At 43.2% G+C, this 18,427-nt stretch overlaps 1 protein-coding gene across 9 annotated transcripts in view; it reads right to left on the bottom strand.

Moving 5' to 3' along the window:
* AK9 (adenylate kinase 9) overlaps positions 1-18,427 on the bottom strand; it is a 219,026-nt gene that overhangs the window by 38,950 nt on the left and 161,649 nt on the right. For all 9 annotated transcript variants that reach the window (XR_005595877.1, XR_005595879.1, XR_005595878.1 and 6 more), the window contains 3 exons: positions 16,450-16,746; positions 9,864-9,988; positions 4,453-4,672 (listed from right to left, as the gene is read on the bottom strand). Coding sequence is in view for 6 of the 9 variants with exons in the window: in XM_039529143.1 (XP_039385077.1) it covers positions 4,453-4,672; positions 9,864-9,988; positions 16,450-16,746 (642 nt within the window). In the remaining 3 variants the exon portion in view is untranslated. The remainder of the gene's footprint in view (positions 1-4,452; positions 4,673-9,863; positions 9,989-16,449; positions 16,747-18,427) is intronic.

Raw genomic sequence — 18,427 nt, 5'->3', positions numbered from 1 at the left:
ACGCCTCTCATCCAAGGATCTTAAAGTGGATCTCACCTTTTGTGACATACTAAAAAGAACCAAAATCTTATTAATTTGGGACCAAACCGTGAATTCCATAGGTTATCCTTACTCAGTCCAAAACTCTCATTGAATCAACATGTCTAAAAATGAGTATGAACTTCAGGATTTATTCCTCTGTATTTATTAAGAATGGAGCTGGTAGTATCATGTAAAGTTAAATTTGCTCAACATTTCCCATTTTAAGACCGTTTTCAGTTGCTTATAACTTTGAAGAAGTGTAACAATTCAGGCTGCAATTTTCCATGTTGGATCTCTGCCTCATTCTGCATTTTTTGGGAAAGTGTTAAAAAAATGGGTCAGCTATAAAAAATGCAGAATGAGGCAGATATTGGTAATGCAGAATGAGAATGATATTAGGGAAAAAAGATGTTCCACCCACGCTGAAAAAGTTCTTACAACCTTCATGTTGAGATGCTCTAGTGCTTCCATGCTTTGAAATAAGAACCTGAAAGGGGTCAGCTAAGTGTCTGATGTGCCTTTTATTGCTCAGTCTATACATGCTCACTAGCAACTTTTTAAGGTTTTGGCTGCTACATTCTTCAAAGATTCTGTCTGATGGGCATGCCATCTAGGGCGGCAGGGAGCTAACCTGCTATTGTACTACCACCTGTTGTATGCCATTGTGGTGCTGGACACCTAAACGGAGAGTAGAGACACTATTTTTTTTGTTTCTCTCAATGCCCCCCAGCTAGACCCAGGCAGCATTAGGGAGGAGGAGGAAGCTGCAGGGTAGTATTCCACTGCCTAAACTACAAAACCATATTTCCTCTTCCTGCAGTCTCCTGCCTCACTTGCTAAAAATCTTCTAATTTCTGCAACAAGTGAAGCAAGTGTTATACAGATAACAGCCTCATTAACTATTAACCCTGATTAATTCTCTGAACACCATCCAGCCTGTGCACTGAATGGAGAAAAATAGTACGTGATCATGCAATTAAAAATGGTCAATCTTAATTCCTACCTTTTAAGTGCTTGACTTTGCAACATTGTAATTCTTTTAATGAAGTTTTGTGTATTTAATTTTCTACATTTAAAAAAAAAACCCTGAAAAAATATTCCATCATGTGGAACCATAATGACTCCCACATAGTTCATTAACAAGGTTAGAATCTTTAGATCCACAACACAGACATGTGCCACTTGAACTAACAGAGTAACTAATGAGGATGAGGCACACATTTTGTCAGCAGGATTCAAAGCTTATTTGCTGACAGCAGAGAACTAAGGAATTCCAGGTTCTATTGTAGGTTCTGAGGTGAGTGTGCTCTAGTGGTTTCAGATCCTTCTTTCCCTGCCCATCTCCTGAATCCTGAGTCCTTGATGGGCCTGCCCTCTCCAGGCCATCCTCATCATAGTTTCCCTTCTTGGATCTCCCTAGGCTCCTCATCTCTATATGCCCATCCTCCAATCCTGTCTCTCCATGTTCCAGTTCCCCGCACTGGCTCTTAGTTCCAGGCTCCTCCTTCGCTACCCTCTAGATTCCGCTCCTCTCTATTTAGCATTTCAGTTATGCTGCTTTCTCCTCGCCCTCCTCACTGGATGGATGGATGGATAGGATAAGGAGCCAATTAGCCTATCAACCCAAGGCTGATAAAGAAGCAGGAAGAGAGTGCCAAGAGCAGGAGAGGGGACTAGGGCTGGGTTAGCCCAGTTACATGTATGCCTCAGGGGAGAGAGACCTCTGTTCCCCTCAGGTTCTGCGGGGAGGGCCAAAAAGCACAGGTGGTGCTGTAAAACACTGTTGCATAGGTTTGTGGTGGAAATGGTGGAGGGAACTTAAAATAAAAGGGTATAGTGAAGGCACAACTATTGGAGTCCATGCAGTTTCTGCAGGGAAGAAGGTGGTAGAGGAGCCACGCCCCGTTACATCTAGTATTAGAAATGTCATGAAATTTTATCGTGCAAAGAGCAAGGTCACACACTTAGGGAGTAATAAGAAGAATTTTGCCAGCAGCTGGGGACATATCAGTTGGAAGAGACAGAAGAGACGAAACACCTGAGTGTATTGATCGATCACAGAGTTACTATGAGCTACCAGTGTGAGGGAGCCATGAAAAAGGCTAATGCAATTGTAGGATGCATCAGGCAAGGTATTTCCAGCAGAGATAAGGAAGTGTTATTACAACTATACAAGTATCAGAGGGGTAGCCGTGTTAGTCTGGATCTGTAAAAGCAGCAAAGAGTCCTGTGGTCTCACCAGTGCCGTGTATAATCGTAAAAGCAGCAAAGAGTCCCGTGGCACCTTATAGACGTTTTGGAGCATGAGGGGTAGCCATGCATGCATCCGATGAAGTGGGTATTCACTCACGAAAGCTCATGCTCCAATACGTCTGTTAGTCTATAAGGTGCAACAGGACTCTTTGCTGCTTTTACAACTATACAAGGCACTGGTGAGACCTCATCTGGAATATTGTGTGCAGTTCTGGTTTCCCATGTTTAAGAAAGATGAATGCAAATTGGAACAGGTGCAGAGAAGGGTTACTAGGATGATCAGAGGAATGGAGAACCTATCTTACGAAAGAAGACGTAAGGAGGTTGGGTTGTTTAGCCTAACCAAATGAAGGTTGTGGGGGGAAATATGATTGTTCTTTAAAAATACATCAGAGGAATAAATATCAGGGAGGGAGAAGAGTTATTCAAGGTAAGGGCCAATGTTATCACAAGAATAAATGGATATACGCTGGCCATCAACAAGTTTAGGCTTGAAATTGGACAATGGTTTCTAACCATCAAAGTAGTGAAGTTCTGGAAAGCCTCCCAAGTGTAAATGGTGGATTCTCTGTAACTTGAAGTCTTTAAATCATGATTTGAGGACTTCAGTATCTCAGCCAGAGGTTATGGGTCTATTACAGGCCAGCAACGTGCAGGAGGTCAGACTAGATGATCACAATGGTCCCTTCTCGCCTTAAAGTCTATGTACATCTATAATTTATCAACCCTGAAAAGTAATATAAGTTCTATGTGCTAGTGTGAATCACGATTCACTAAATAGGTCCAGGTTCTCAAACTGTTTAACATTCATCCCTTCTTTTATCAAAGTTTATAATCTAAGAAGGGAAGGAGTTTGGAGAGTAATAGGGCATGGATGGCCATTCTCTTTATTTCTGGTGATTAGAGCCAAAGCGAAGTCTCCATCTGTGACACATGGGAAAGGCATGCATTTTTGTATGCATTCAAGCTGAAATTATCACACTGACAGTGACATTTTCACACACACTCATTGGCAGATGAGAATAAAAAAGTCAAAAGACAGAACAGAATAACATGATTTGATGTTTTTTAAAATCTCATGATTTTGGGGGCCAACCTCCTGATTTTTGACCTCTTGAGGTTGACAATACTGCATCACCAAACTTCAAAGATGAGATTTTTAGAGCAGAGCTCTAACTTTTGACAACTGCTGGAGCAGAACTTTTACTTCTAGCAGACGAGGATCTCCAGGGCAAAGGAAAACCCCAGCCACGTCCCTTTCCTCTGGATAGACCCCTGTAACTAAGGCCTGACAGGGGGATGGTATAAGCTGACCACTTCAGAATTGTTCTACTTGCCTCCTGGTGCTCCCCGTAGCACTATGAAGTTCTGCTTCATCCCCCAATGCAGAGATCTGCCTAAATGGTATAATCTAACTATGAATGATTCCCCTTCATCCTCAAATGTCCTATTGTGGGTGGGCTTCCTAACAGGGGTTAACATCCCTTTTCCCCTCTCAGGTCCCTGAGAACCCCACAACGGGTTCTCTTGCCTCAATAATTCCCCTCCTAGGGGCCAGTTTATTACAATAACACTGCGAATAATCCATACTAAAAGTCCAAAAACAAAGTCTGTCTGCCACTCCCAGTGCATAGTTGTTAAAATCCCATGACAGACAGTCTGTCAACATAGGACATACTACATTCTGGGGTTTTCCACCACACCTGGGTTCTTCTTCAGTCCCCTCACATCCTTCTGCCAGGACAGCCACTCCATCCCTTCCAGCTGTAGTATATCCCTGTTCTTCGCAGTGGAGCCCCGACCACTGCCAACTCTCTTCTGGGACTTAGTCCTTACCTGGGGAGTATCCCTTTCTCTCCCCAGCCCTCTGGCTCCAGTTCTCCAGCATGGAGGTAAACTCCTTCACTGGTCCCCTCCCTTCAGCCCTCTCCACCCCTCAGCTCTGGCTCTCCAATTTGGGGAGGTCAGCCAGCAAATCCCTCTGATGTTCAGCCTTTCTTCAAGGACCTCTATCCTCTATGATTCTCCATCATCCTTTATAGTGGCAGGTGCTGCCCCACTTTATTAATTGACCACCTGAGGTGGCACAGGCGACTGAGGCCTCCTTCATTCCAAAGGTGTCAGCCTCCCTGTAACACTAATCTAAAATGTGTTTGTTACTGAAAGAATAAAACCTACCTTTATTTTTTCTTTCATGTCTTTCAGCTTCTTCTTATTTTCCATTTTTTTATTTTGTCTATCCCTCCATTTTTTCAAACGTGGAGGAAGAAGCCGATCACAAATGTCACTTTCTTCCACTTGGATAAAAACTGCAACATCAGGACAGAGTCCTCGCTCTGATAAGTACTGGGCCTCCTCAAATGTACGAGGGAAACCATCCAGTATAAATCCTGTCGATCTGATTGGAAACAAAAATAAAGATGATGTACTTCTACAGTAATCTTTTACCAAACAGAAAATTCAGTGAGCGAATGGCAAAAAGAAAAAAAACCCATTTCATTAAAAGGATTTTTTAATAGTAATTTTAAAAAGTCATCATTATTCCCTCTCAATTTCTTGCAGTTCCCTCTTCTGGCTGGTTTATATGGTGCAGCAATGTGCATCAGAGGGGTGTGAATTCAAATGTGCACTGAGTTGCAAACTAATCTTGCTGGCACACACTAAAAAGTTCCCTAGCGAGTAGACAAGCCCTTAGAAAACTAGAAGCAATTTTTCACTTTTTATTTTAGTTATTTATTCTGCTTAGCAAAAATTGTCTTTCCCTCTGTATTTTGAACGGCACAGAAATCAAATGCCCATTTTGTTTAAGAGTAATTTCAGCCTAGACGGCATTGTGTCTAAAAGAGCTTTGTGTGCCTGCATCTTCAATTTTTCTAGTGTGGCTCTGAAAATAGTGTTTGTTAGCCACTGCTGTAGAGTCATAAGTGGGGGTACAAATCATTTGTTTGGTATAGTCTGTCATGTGAAGTTTGTTAGCTGATGATTTCCTTTCAGGGAATGACCTCTCCCACAGTCCATGACATGGACTACACCTCTCTGCATGAGTTAAACCTCTCTCCCCGCAAATGCTGGAGTCAGTTCAGACTTGTCTATGGAACTCCAAGTCCTGGTCATGCTCCTTACATCTTCATACTCGATAAGTACTTGCAAAGCTGAATTTTGTGTTTCTGTACTTATTATTAGATTGAATATAAGAGTAATATTTCATATACATGGGCCTTGATATAGACAAAGCACTTATCTTAAGTGATGCAGATGGCAGGAAAGGTCAGACTCGGAAAGGAAACTTAATCTTTTGCTCAGTCAGACATTTGGACAAAAGTAGGAAGGAAAGATAAATAGCACAGTAGGAATTCCCTCAAATTAGTAATATTAAAATTGTTTCTGGACCTCATTTGGAGTCTGTCCCCTTGAAGTATGATTTTACAAAGGAATGAAGTCAACCTGCCCAGGTGGAAGACAGGCTCGGTGCCGACATTCTTCTCGGTGCCAAGGAGGAGCGCGCTGTTTTTGGTGCCGAGCAGCGTTTTTAGTGCTGAGGGGACCGGAGCCAAGGGAACCTTCCCGGCACGGGAGGTCGGATCCTTGCCTCTGCGCTCTGTTGGAGCAGTAGCTGAGGCGTTAGAAAAGACTGAGGCACCTGCCTTTGGTGCTGTCAGCACAGAGGGTAGGGATCTCGTGGGAGACCCACTACCCTTGTTAAAGTCTCTCCTCTGAGACTGTTGTGCTTCTTGCCTCCGATCCAGGGAGGGTGAAACAATGCTCCCAACTGGTTCAGATCTGGCCGGGGAGCATGTGGGAGCGGGTTTAACTTTCCCCATCTCCGAAAGCGGCTGTAGGGATTTTTCCATTAGAAGCATTTTATGCCACAGGTTCCTGTCACACCGAGACCTAGACTTGAGGGTCGTGCAATGGAGGCATTTTGCGGGGACGTGAGCTTCTCCAAGGCACTTCACACAATGTGAGTGCCCATCTGACCATGGCATGGAGTCCTGACAGGAAACGCACCTTTTGAATGCTGAAGCGCCTGGCATTATGAATTAGAAATGTCAGGGGAGAGTGTCTCAACAGAAGACAAGCCTGAGGTGATTTTTTTTTAACTAAGTAACTAACTATGTAACTATACTAAAGGAAGGGAAACAACTGGGATGTAACTAATAACTATTTCTATGTTTTTTGTTACTGTTTCCTATAGAGACCAAGGAAGAAAGGCAGCACTGCCCCGAGTCCCATCTTCAGCCAAGGATGGTTGAGAAGGAACTGAGGAGGGTGCGGGACGCACGCACTCAGGAAGATTCCAACAAGGTGGGAGATAACAACTGAGTGCGTGCGTCCCAACCAGGCACTGCTACTGAAAATCTCCGATCAACGGTGCTGGGACGCACCGTCACCTAAAGTGGAGCAGCCACAGGGACAGCACTCGAAGAAGAAGCTGCTTTAAGGAACCTAGTTATTATCGGGTGATCTTTCAGAGTCTTTAATGAGTCTACATTTATGTCACTATTTAATGTTAAGATGTCACATGTGATGGTGGGAAGTTTTAGGTCCAGAACAGTGCGATGGTTCTCAGGGTACCCAGGACTGTGAATCACCTTGTTACTCCCTGCCACCAGTGGGAGGGAGTCTTGTTTGTGCTTACTTGTGTGTCAGCTCTCTGTTAGCCCCTCAAGTATTCTCCTCTGGGCAACACCAACCTTTACTTTGCCTTGCAGGTTAACAATAGATGCGGCCCAGTCCCCAAGTCCTTTTGAAGCATTCCCTTGTAATGTCCAGCTCCTTTTCCACTGAATACTCAGTGATATCAGAACTGCTGTCCCCAAAGGAACAGTATGTACCCTGCTTGTATGATCACAGCACTGAGATATATGTATAGTGAAAACAAGGATGTTTATTACCAAAGATTCAAGCAACAGTGAGTAAAGATATTGGGAACAAAAGGTTACATATAAAACAAAATCATAATACACTTTCTAGAGACTAAACTTAACCTATAGGTTAACCTGTCTAAAGAAGTCTGTTTCATACCCAAACTCCTCTGCACCATTTTCAACCAAGGTTGGCTGACAGCCTGTTTTCATGAATGTAAACACACTGCTTATTTACTTCCTAAGTACAGGATTAGAGGGTGTCTTCTTTGCCTTCTACTTATACTCCCCAAAGTTTTATCTCTGAATACAGACCCATAGCTTGTTTCCTTCCCTGTTGATGTCACATTGCTCCATTGACGTCATATGTAAATAGTTATCCATTGTGTTAGCTTACAGTACTTAAGACCTCATGACATTCTTTGGTAAACCAGAATGTATGCACCAGACTCAGGACATTCCTGTAACCCTCTGTCAGTTGGCATTAAGGGGATCTTGGGTCACCAACAGCTGAAATATTTTGTTTCCTAGGGCTGATCTTTCTATTTTGACACTAGTAGGAAAATTTTATTTAAACCCACGTGTAAACTGAGAAGCCAGAAGTTCTGCTTGAGACTAAAACCTATTATTTTTTTTACAGAGCATCCCATCTTGTTTGCCTCTCAACTGCCAAGCTCAGCAGTCTGGGCTGATATGAAAGAGTGGGGCCGGCCATGGAACAGGAGATTTTGTCTTCTGAAAAGAGGGAGTGGAGACCTCTGTGACATTTCCACTAGGTCTGAGAACCACAACCCTTTGTGACTGATCAGGGAGGAGGAGAATGATAGATGCTTCCTTGCTTCTTATCTTCTGAATAACAGTTCCCATTAGCAGAACAATGGGAAAGAGGGATGGGGGGTGTCCAAGAAACCAATTCTGCCATTTATGACACAGAGTGTCCGTTTCCTTTGATCTTTGTCTGGTTTCCCTGGTGAAGAAGGGCCTTGTCTTTGCATTTTCATTGGATGTGACTAGATCCATCTGGGGCTGACCAACATCCGTTGATATCAACTGGGAAATATCTTGATTCAGGAATAATTCTGAGTTGTCTTTCTCCTGACGATGAGTCAAACAGCTTTTGTGTTCCATGTTACCTTTACGTGGCTTGCCCTGATGGAGGCTAGATGACCATGTGCCTAAGAAGGACTTGCATTTCTTTGGTATTCATATGAACTTCTTGTGCCTCTTAATGATTTAAATATGCCATGGTCATCATGTTGTATGACAGATCCAGGATGGACTGTTTCCTCAGCAAGGCCTCATTTGATTATAGCAAACTTTAAGTCAAGAAAAATGTTGGACTTAAAGCCTGATAGCATACTTTCAAAAATGCTATGTCAAATTTATCCCTGGTGTAACTTAAATGAGGCCTCTCTTTTAACTTACTTTTGCTGCTTGATAAATTTGACTAAGGTTGTACCTGATTAAAATGTAGTTCTAGTCTTGAAACTTCCAAGATAATGAACCAGATAGTGAGATACTCAGAGAGTCATAATAGCCTTGAAGTTTCCCTGCTGCCCAAGGAAGGGTGAAAACTGCACTGGCTCCATACTTGGCACAGTATATTCCCCAACACAATGGTACAGCTACGCCGGTCAGTATGTTGAGTGGGCAAAGCCAAGGCTGCATCCAGTCCATATATCATTCTGCCCTTCTCTGTCCAACTGTGTGAGGGGGAGGCAATGTACTGGTTCTGTGGAGCCTGTTCCCATCCACCACTGCTACCCAATATACAGATAGCTAGTTTAAGGATGTAAGGAGGAACCTTGTGCTCCTTATTCCCCTGAGTTAGTCAGGCTACAAGTTGGCTCCAAAAGAAGTAGAAGGCCACACAGAAATGGGCCTATAAACTGCATATAATTTAGCCTGTCAAACTGTTGTATAATGTTAAAGCAGAAAATTGTGAGAGAAGTATTGGGCAAGTTAAGAAAGTGGAATATGTTTTGTTTTACAGGAGTTTAAAAAAAGTTTTCAAACTGCCATTATTTTTTCTTCATTTGATTGTGAACAGTCTAAGAACATTTTCTTCCTCTTTGTAATCTGTTAATATACTAAGAAAAATCTTGTTGGCATTTGTAAACTGTAAAAGTTACAGGTATATATTTGATTAAAATTAAAATGTAACTTTTAACACATGATGCTGCAACTGCTTGCATGTGTGTGGACTGGTGGCCTGCACAGATTCAGCAGCATACCTACATGTAAGCAGTTGTGGGATGGGAGCCCAAGTCTGAAAACTTTCTCTGAGATAAATCTTTTCCTTCTATGTCCAGTACTTTATGAAGCACGTCATCTAATAATTCTTTCTCCAACAGGATTGTTTATGAAATCTCATTTAAATACTGTTTATCACTTCCCTTCCTTTTGTCCACTTTAGCCTTCTAGAAACAAAACCATAAAATTAACACTAATATGTTCTCACTAAATCCTACTTATCCTTTTTTGAGAGACTGAGATGTTTTAGGATGGTTTAATACTTTATTTCGTAACTACTAAAGTGAATATACTATATTCTTAAATGTATAGGCGTATGCTGGTATTGCAAGATATTACATATCCAATGGATTATCTATTGCATGTTATTCATTACTTATCTACAATTTGTGGACTTAGTATTGCAAAAATTGAGCTTATTAAAAGAAATTAAACAGAAAGATAAATAATTTGTTGTCAATAATAGTTTACCGGATTGGCTCCTTTGTCCACCACTCAGGAACAATTTTATCAAGTACTTCTGGTGTCAATGCCTCATTATCTAATATGTTCGCTTTGATTATTTCTTCCTCATCAGTTAACATCACTTCCTTCATCTAGAGAGACAAAAAGACCATGAAAAAATTAATATCTATACGTTGCTTGACAATGATATTGCTCTTTGACTGACCCAGAAGATTAAATAATGCATTTCAGGTACAGCTTTTATTCAGTTACGTTCAGCAGCAATAAAATCTAGTTCATTACATTTTGCTGTATGTTATTTCACATACAATTTTAAAAACAGAGTTGGTCAAACATTTCTGAATTTTGATTTTTCAACAAAAAACAAACTAAATTTAAAAACAGGATGTTTTTGGTGAAAACTGGCATGAAAATGCATGCTGTTTTTTGATCACCTATACAGATTGTCAAAATTTTTTGAAACATTGACCAAACAAAAAAAAGATGAATTTTTCATGATTTTTAAAAAAAATTTCTACCATCTCTAATTAAAAACCAGAGTTTAGTTCATTTATGGAAGATGGGAGGGGTATGAAGGCGGTGTGCTAGATACTTGGCCCAACTAAGCTTTGCTCCATGGGGGACCTGAGAAGCAGAGGCAAAGATGGCCCTAATTCCTTTTTACTTCCCCCAATTTACAGCACCTTCAGAGTTACTGTAAACTGTGCCCCATTCCACAGTCCCCAAGGATCCATTCCAGCCACTGGGGATCACCAGAGCATAACTAGCTCTGATCTAGCTATGCCACAGTTCAGAGATGGTATAGAGCAGTGATTCTCAAACTTATCTGATTGCACCCCCTTATTTGATTGCTCCACTTCAGGTGTCTTGATGCCCTGTGCTTGTAATAGGGTATTTGTGGTAGCAGTGCCTGGTTGGACCACGCATGTGCCGTAGCTATCTTGCACCACTCTGAGCAGTTACATAGTGGTATGCAGCCAACTGTCCCCGTTCCAGCTCTACCTCATAGAATCAGACTTTAACTCTGAAGTAGAGGGAAGGAGGGAGTGTAGTGGAACACCCACAGGCACAACCATCTCGAAGAACCTCAGTCACTGCACAAGATGAATAACCTTCTCTTCTTCATGGAGTGTACCTGTGGGTGGCTGCACTTTAGATGACTGTATAGCAGTGTCCCTCAGTGGAGTTGATCTACTGACAGTGGATAACACCGTAAGTCAAAAGTGAGGATCTGATGCTGATTATTCTCTATAGCACAGTGTTTAGTGAAAGTATGGACTAATGCCCATGTAGCTGCTCTGCAAATGTCAGTGATAGGCCACAGATGCTGCCAGTGCTCTGGTGGAGTGTGTGCGAACTCCACCAGAGTGTGTGGATGTTGTAGAGTGTTGTTTTGGTAGCACAAATTGATACATCCTGATATCCATTTGGATAGTCTCTATTTTGAGATGGTTTGACCATTGAGCATTCTGTTATGGAAACAAATAGTCTGGGTGATTTTATAAATGCTTTTTTTCTTTCAGTGTAGAAAGCTAATGCTCTGAGAACATCCAATGTGTGGAGTGAGGCCTCCCTCCCATCCGCATGTGGCTTAGGAAAAAATACAGGTAAGTAAATGGGTTGGTTTAAATGAAAGGGGGAGGCAACTTTGGTTATGAATTTAGGATGCGGTCATAGGATTACTTTATCTTTAAAAATGTTGTATAAAGTAGATGTGCCATTAAGGCACCTAATTCTCCCACCCATCTGGGGGACGTGATGGCAATGAGGAAAACCACCTTCATGGATAAGTGAAATAAAGAGCAAGTTGCAAGGGGTTCAAATGGCTTTCCCATGAGTCTGCATAGAACAAGGTTGAGGTCCCACATGGGTGTAGAGTTTTATTGTGGGATAAGTGTTTTCAATGCCTTTAAAGGAAGCGTTTAATTATCGAGTGAACAAATATAGTGACCCCGTCCACTTTGTCGTGGAAGGAGGTAATGGCAGCCAAGTGTACTCTTATGGAGCATGTGGATAGCCCCAATTTTTTAAATCCTAGTACATAGTCCAGGATCCTTGGTAGGGGGGAAGACGGTGGCAAGATCTGTTTATCTTGGCACCAGGTGCAGAATCATTTCCACTTATGGATATGTCTTTCTTGTACTTAGTCTCCGACTGTTCAGTAATATATCTTTTACTTCCTCAGAACAGGCCTTCTCGACCCCAGTCAGCCATGGAGTAACCAGGCCTTGAGGTGGACTACTGCGAGGTTGGGGTGACAGGCGCATCCTGCATCTTGTGATAGAAGGAGGTACTAAGGGAAGGGTTTGAGGCAGTTTCACTGCCATCTGATACAAGTATGGGAACCACGTTTGTCTGGGCCACATGGGCACAATGAGAATGACCCTGGATTTGTCCTGCTTGATCTTGTAAATGACTCTGGTTAGGAATGGGCTCCGAGAAAATGGGGCTTCCCATTTTATGAGGATTGCATCGCCTAGGGAGTGGTGTCCCAATCCCGCTCTGGAGCAATACTGCGAGCATTTGGCGTTCTGAGCTGTTGCAAATAGATCTATGGTGGAAAACCCCTATAGTTTGACTATGGACTTGAGAATTCTGGGATCCATCTCCCACTCATGGGTTTGTGACAAATCCCTGCTTAGTAGATCTGCTGTTGTATTTTGACATCCTGGCAGATAGGATCCTGATATCTCTATGTTGTTGGTGATGCACCAGTTCCAAAGGCATATTGCCTTTGTACATAGGGAGTATGATCATCCTCCTGCTTCGTGGTTTATATAAAACATGCCTGCTATATTGTTTATGAGGATCTTGATGGCATTGTTCTTGACTAGAAGGAGAAAGTGGTCACATGCATTTCGGACTGCCCTTAGCTCCAGTAAGTTTATGTGAAGGTTGGACTCCACTGGGGACCAGTGGCCTTGGACCATATTGTTGAGTAGATGTGCCCCCAACCTACTAAGGAAGCATCTGTTGTGATGGTCATGGTTGGAGTTGTTTTTTGGAAAGGGACTCCTGAGCAGATGTTGTTTGGTTGTGTCCACCATGTTAACGAGTCTTTTACTCTGCGGCACTATGAGGTGTCTGTTGAGAGAGTATCTGTGCAGTATATACACTGTTTGAAGCCAGGCCTGCAAGCATCTCATGTGGAATTTGGCATGCTTGACAACAAATGTTGTTGCTGACATGCCCCAAGAATTGTAAAATGTTCTGGCAGATGTTTGTGTGCTGTCCCTCATCATTGAAATTAGATTGAATAGGGTGAGGAAGTGTTGTTGGGGTAGCGTTGCAGTTGCTGTTAGACAGTCGAGACAGGCTCCTATGAATTCCAACTTTTGAACAGGAACCAGTGTGGACTTTTGCGTGTTTATTTGCAACCCTAGGTTCGTGAAAAGGGTTATCATGCTCTGTGTGGCGTTTATCACTTCTTGCCCTGTTAGTGTCCATAGGAGGCAGTTGTCCAAGTATGGAAATATCATTACTCTGTGTTTGCATAGGTGAGCTGCAACAACAGCAAGAACCTTGGAAAAAACGTTTGGGGCAGTGGATAGGCCAAAGTGTATTACTCTGTACTGGAAATACTGTTTCCCTAGTGTGAATCTTCTGTGTGATGGGTAGATGGTAATATAAAAATAAGCATCCTGAAGGTCAGGGGCCAAGAGCCAATCTCCCTTCTCTAATGCCGGAATTATTGTGGTTAGAGTCATCATTTTGAAACGTTGTGTTCTCACGAATTTGTTGAGTTTTCGTAAATTCAGGATGGGAGGATGCGTCCCCACACACTGGTCTTTTTCTGAATTATAAAGTAATATGAATAACCTCTCCCCCTGTGTTGTGATGGTACAGGTTCCACGGCACCTAATTGTATGAGGTGGTTTATTTCCTGTTGTAACAGGTGCTCGTGAGACGGATCTCCGAAGAGAGCTGGGGAAGGGGGGTAGGTAGGTGGGATAGAAATAAAGGGGATAGAGTAGCCCTTCTGGATAATCTCTAAAACTCATTTGTCTGTCATGATGGTGTTCCAAACTGGGTAGTATGGTGACAGACGGTCTTGAAATAGACAGGCACCATTTTTGGTTCCGAAGTCAAAATGTGTGGAGGTCTCATGCCCTCGACCACACCTTCACAGGTCTAGAGGTGGATCGATGAGACATCAAAGGCTCATCTTGGTTCTGCTGACGTCTGCTCTGTCTTTGTTTACGTCATTGGTCGTACTGTCTTCGGGGCTGAGAGTATGGCGTATACCGGAATCACTTATTGTAAAACCTGCTCTGTTTGTTTTTGTTTGCAGGTATGTAAATGCCAAGAGTTTTTAAGGTCACCCTTGAATCATTTAGGGTGTGTAATGAGACATTGGTTTTATCTGCAAATAGTTTCTGCCCCTCGAAGGGTAAGTCCCTGATTGTTGCCTGGACCTCCCTTGGGAATCCAAATAGGTGGAGCCATGATGCATGATCACGGATGTCATGAGGGATTGTGCTGCCATGTCTGCAGAGTCCAGGGAGGCCTGGAGGGCTGTCCTGGTGATGAGAGACCCTTCAGAAATGTTTGCCTTGTACTGTTCTTTATTGTCATCTGGTAAATTTTCAATAAAAGTTGACATTTTGGAGAACAGATTGTGTGTATATTTGGCTAGCGGGGATAGCTGGCTATGAGGAACTGAAGTGTAGCTGAGGAATAAGCTTTCCACCTGAAAAGGTCTAGCCTTTTCCAATCCTTATCGTATGGGGTCGTTCGAGACTGGTGTTGTTTTCCCCTTTGGGTGGCTGCCTCCACTACTAAGGAATTTGGTGAGGAGGTATGTAAATAGGAACTCAGCCCCTTTTGTTGACATGTAATATTTTTTGTTGGACCTTTTACATGAGGGTGGTGCTGTAGCAGATGTCTGGCAGATTTTTTTTTGCAGGCTCCATGATTTCATCATTAATTGTCAGAGCTATATTTGCTGTTAGGGATGCCTGGAGTATGTCTGTGACCTTATGTTGGGCTTCTGGTAGCTGTTCTAATGAAATGTTTAGGGATTTGGCTACCTTTTGAAGAGGTCCTGAAAGTATTTGAAATCATCCCCAGTAGTGGCTGGTGGTGGTATTATGGTTTTGTCCAGTTACGATAAAAAGAGGTGAGTAGGTGACAAGTGTCATGTTTGGCTGTGTCCTCAGGTTCCTCAGTGTCTTCCTCCTGTGTTTCTGAGGGTGCTGGGACAGTTGGTGAAAGGGCTGATCTGGACCTAGGTGGGCTTGTGGTTTTGGGCCCTAAACTTTGCTCATGGATCCCAGAATGACCAGTTAGGTGGAAATGGTATGGGGAGCGGTGCCCAGGGGTGATCATACAATCCTTGTGTATATACAGGTGGTTGGTGATGAGATGGTCCCCGTTCCCGGCCAATGGGAGCTGCAGGGGGCAGTGCCTGGAGGCAAGGGCAACGCACGGAGCCCTCTGCCCCCCTGCCTGGGGGTCACAGGGAAGTGGTGCTGGCCGCCTCTGAGAGTGGTGTGGGACCCGTGGCACCACGGGGGGCAATCCTGCGGGCCGGATCCAAAGCCCTCAGGGGCCGGATCTGGCCCATGGGCCGTAGTTTGCTCACTCCTACCTTATACACATGGTGCATGCAATGTCACACCACATAAGCAGCACCATTTTTAAGAGCATGCCACTCTGCTCTATCTGCGTGAATTTGTGTACACTATGCATGTGAGGTCATGGTGGAGGGGGCAAAGTGTTGTACCCTTAAAAATGGCATCAGCTGTCCAATACTAGACAAAACACTTCAGCTACCTTAGTGCCAGACAGGGGACAAATCACCCAAAAAGAGGACTGTCCAGTTCAAAACTGGATGAATGGCCTTCCTAGCAAAAGTGGAGGGAAAAGAGGGCACTAAAGGGAGCAGGAGGCAGATTTAGGGAATATAAGGGAATGTAGGGGGGGGTCCAAAGCAGGGGGAGGTAGAGTGGGAGAGTGCTGCCCAGTCTCGGGCAGAGAAGTTAGAGTGTGTGTGTTGGGGGGGAAGATCAGAAAGTGTTGCTTTTTAAAAAAAAGCTAAATCAACCCCCTATTGTTTTTACTGTGACATTATTGTTTATATGAATGATTGATATACGTTTTTGCATAGAAACACTCATTATAGGATCATTTTGGGAATATTATGAATACTTTCAACATTTAACTTTATTTTGGAATATATAATGAAGGGAAGTTACATTACGCTGTGCTTCCAAAGGATTCTGGTTACTAGTTATCTGCCCATTAGCTAAAACTGATTAGTTTTAAAAACTGAACACTTTTGTCTAAGACCCCTTCTCCTGACGCATTCCTCTGCACCCTGTTCAGCTAAATTCAGAAAGCAGAAGTTAACGTAAAGTTCTTTACTATAGTCCTAAAAAGTAATAAGTTCTCTGAGCAAGTGTGAATCATGATGCATTAAACAGATCAATGGTTCTCAAACTATTTACCACCCCACCTTCTTTTATCAAAGGAAATAAATTAGGAGGGGAGAGAGTCAAGACAGTAATAGAAAATGAATGGTAATTCTTGGGGTTGGCAATACTGAGTATTTGGCCTCTAAAAAGAGGATACTACTGCTTACTATTATTACCTCTTTATTTTTGTTATTTTCATTTTCATGTGCACTTTCACTTTCAGTTTCTGTTTCTGTATTGGTCTGAGAGGAGTCTCCCAATTCCTGAAAGACAGCTTCCATGTCAATCTGATCTTCCTCAGGTTCCTCGTCAAATTCAAGTCCAACTCTCTTTTCTGTTTTGGGCATGATCATTTCCTGTAGACGTTCTTCGAACTGAATATGGAAAATTCCTAATTTGTCAGCTAGCCATCGGCCACAGATAGTTTTACCTGCTCCATGTGTGCCCAGCAGGCACAGTCGTAAGGGAGGAGCCTGTCAGAAAGAATTAAGAATACTTTTGTAACAATTTCTACACTAGGGTGCACTTAAGTTACAGTTGTATACACCTTGTTGAATTAATTCTAAATTTCAGGGCCTCTAATACAAAAAAAAAGTACCCCCAAAAGCAGCATAAGCACACATGCATTTTGCATTTCAATGTTTAAAACTACAGTGATTTACATATACAGTAGATAAAACCCTGTACATTAACTCCTTTCCCTTCTGCCCCTCTATTTCACCCTTTTTATTCTTCTTATTTCAACTTCCCACCCAGTCCCATCCTCCTCTGACCCCATTTCACTTATGATAAGTGAGTTAACAATAATTAATGAACAAAAAACTATTTTAACAGAGCCATCAAAATGTGTATATGTCTTACTGAGTAAGCATGTGATATTATTGTAAATCTTTGTCCTGCCTTTCCCTTCTCCCTTTGTTCATAACCTTTACTTATTGTGTTGGGCCTACATTTAGATTGTAAACTCATTGGGGAAGGGGCACATCTTCCTTGTTTCTGTGAAGTGCCTAGCACACTTGTAGCAACACAAAAATAAAGGTAATAAGGTAATAATTGGAGATATACCAATCTCCTAGAACTGGAAGGGACCTTTGTTGGTGTCACTAGGCATAAATCTAGGTAACTCGGGCCTATGTGAACTAAAGTACCTCTGTGTGAAGTGCTTTTGTTAGCCTTACTAAACTTTTGTAACCTCTTGTGTTATGTGCTGACTACTGGCAGCTGCAAGGCTGCTTGGCACTAGATGCAGCCAATACTAGATAAGATAGGCGGAAAGCAGATGCTGTAATTAAAGTTATATGCATGAGAATGTAGCCCCCACGGTGGGAAAGTACAGATAAACCCTCACAAAGGGGTATAAAGACTGGGACCCCGCCTGCGGGTGTGCAGGATTTGAGATTGCTATGTCTCCCTTGCACCTTATTTGGGCTCAAATAAACTTGGTTTGCTTCTCCACCCTGGTGTGTTAATTAGTGCGACGCACACCGGGCAACGAACCTCGCTGTTGCCCCCCCCCCGGGCTTTTGGGCCGGCAACAGTTTTGGCATCCCTGGGTGGGCTCGAGGCAAAATTGTGCCTTGCCCGGACTCCTCCGATGGCCGGCAGACTACGGTCACAGCCGACGCCCAGCGCGCACCGGTGCCTTTACCGGGGGCCTTGGCAGAGACGCGTCAGGCCGACCTTGGAAGACACAACGGTGCAACGCACTCAGATAGTGGAGAAGCAGTTGCGGGCGATGGTGAGGAACCGGTCCCGTGGATAAGGTAGGAACAGTCCAGTGGTGTGGACTTTTGCCTGAGGCTGGGGACGCCCAGCCATTGTAATTCCCACTAGACGAGAGAGCGTCCTATAATGGGTCAAGGGCAAGCCCGTGGTATGGGGCAAGGACAGGGTACGGCCAGTAGGGCAAGGGGTACGCCCCTAGAATGCATTCTAGCAAATTGGAAGGTGCTTGGTTCGGATCCGATGACTCAGAGTAAACTAAAGAGGTTCTGTACAGTTGACTGGCCTCAGTATCAGCTAGAGAGCCAGGAAAGGTGGCCACCAGAAGGATCACTTAATTACAACACGATCCTCCAATTACTCCTGTTTTGTCAGCGAACGAGTAGCTTCTGAAGCTGTTTGTATGGAGAGCTCTTGTAAAATCCCCCATCA

The sequence above is a fragment of the Mauremys reevesii genome, linkage group 3 (genome assembly GCF_016161935.1).
Source record: "Mauremys reevesii isolate NIE-2019 linkage group 3, ASM1616193v1, whole genome shotgun sequence".
In the NCBI taxonomy this organism is placed as follows: Eukaryota; Metazoa; Chordata; order Testudines; family Geoemydidae; genus Mauremys; species Mauremys reevesii.
This window is presented reverse-complemented; position numbering and strand designations above follow the sequence as displayed.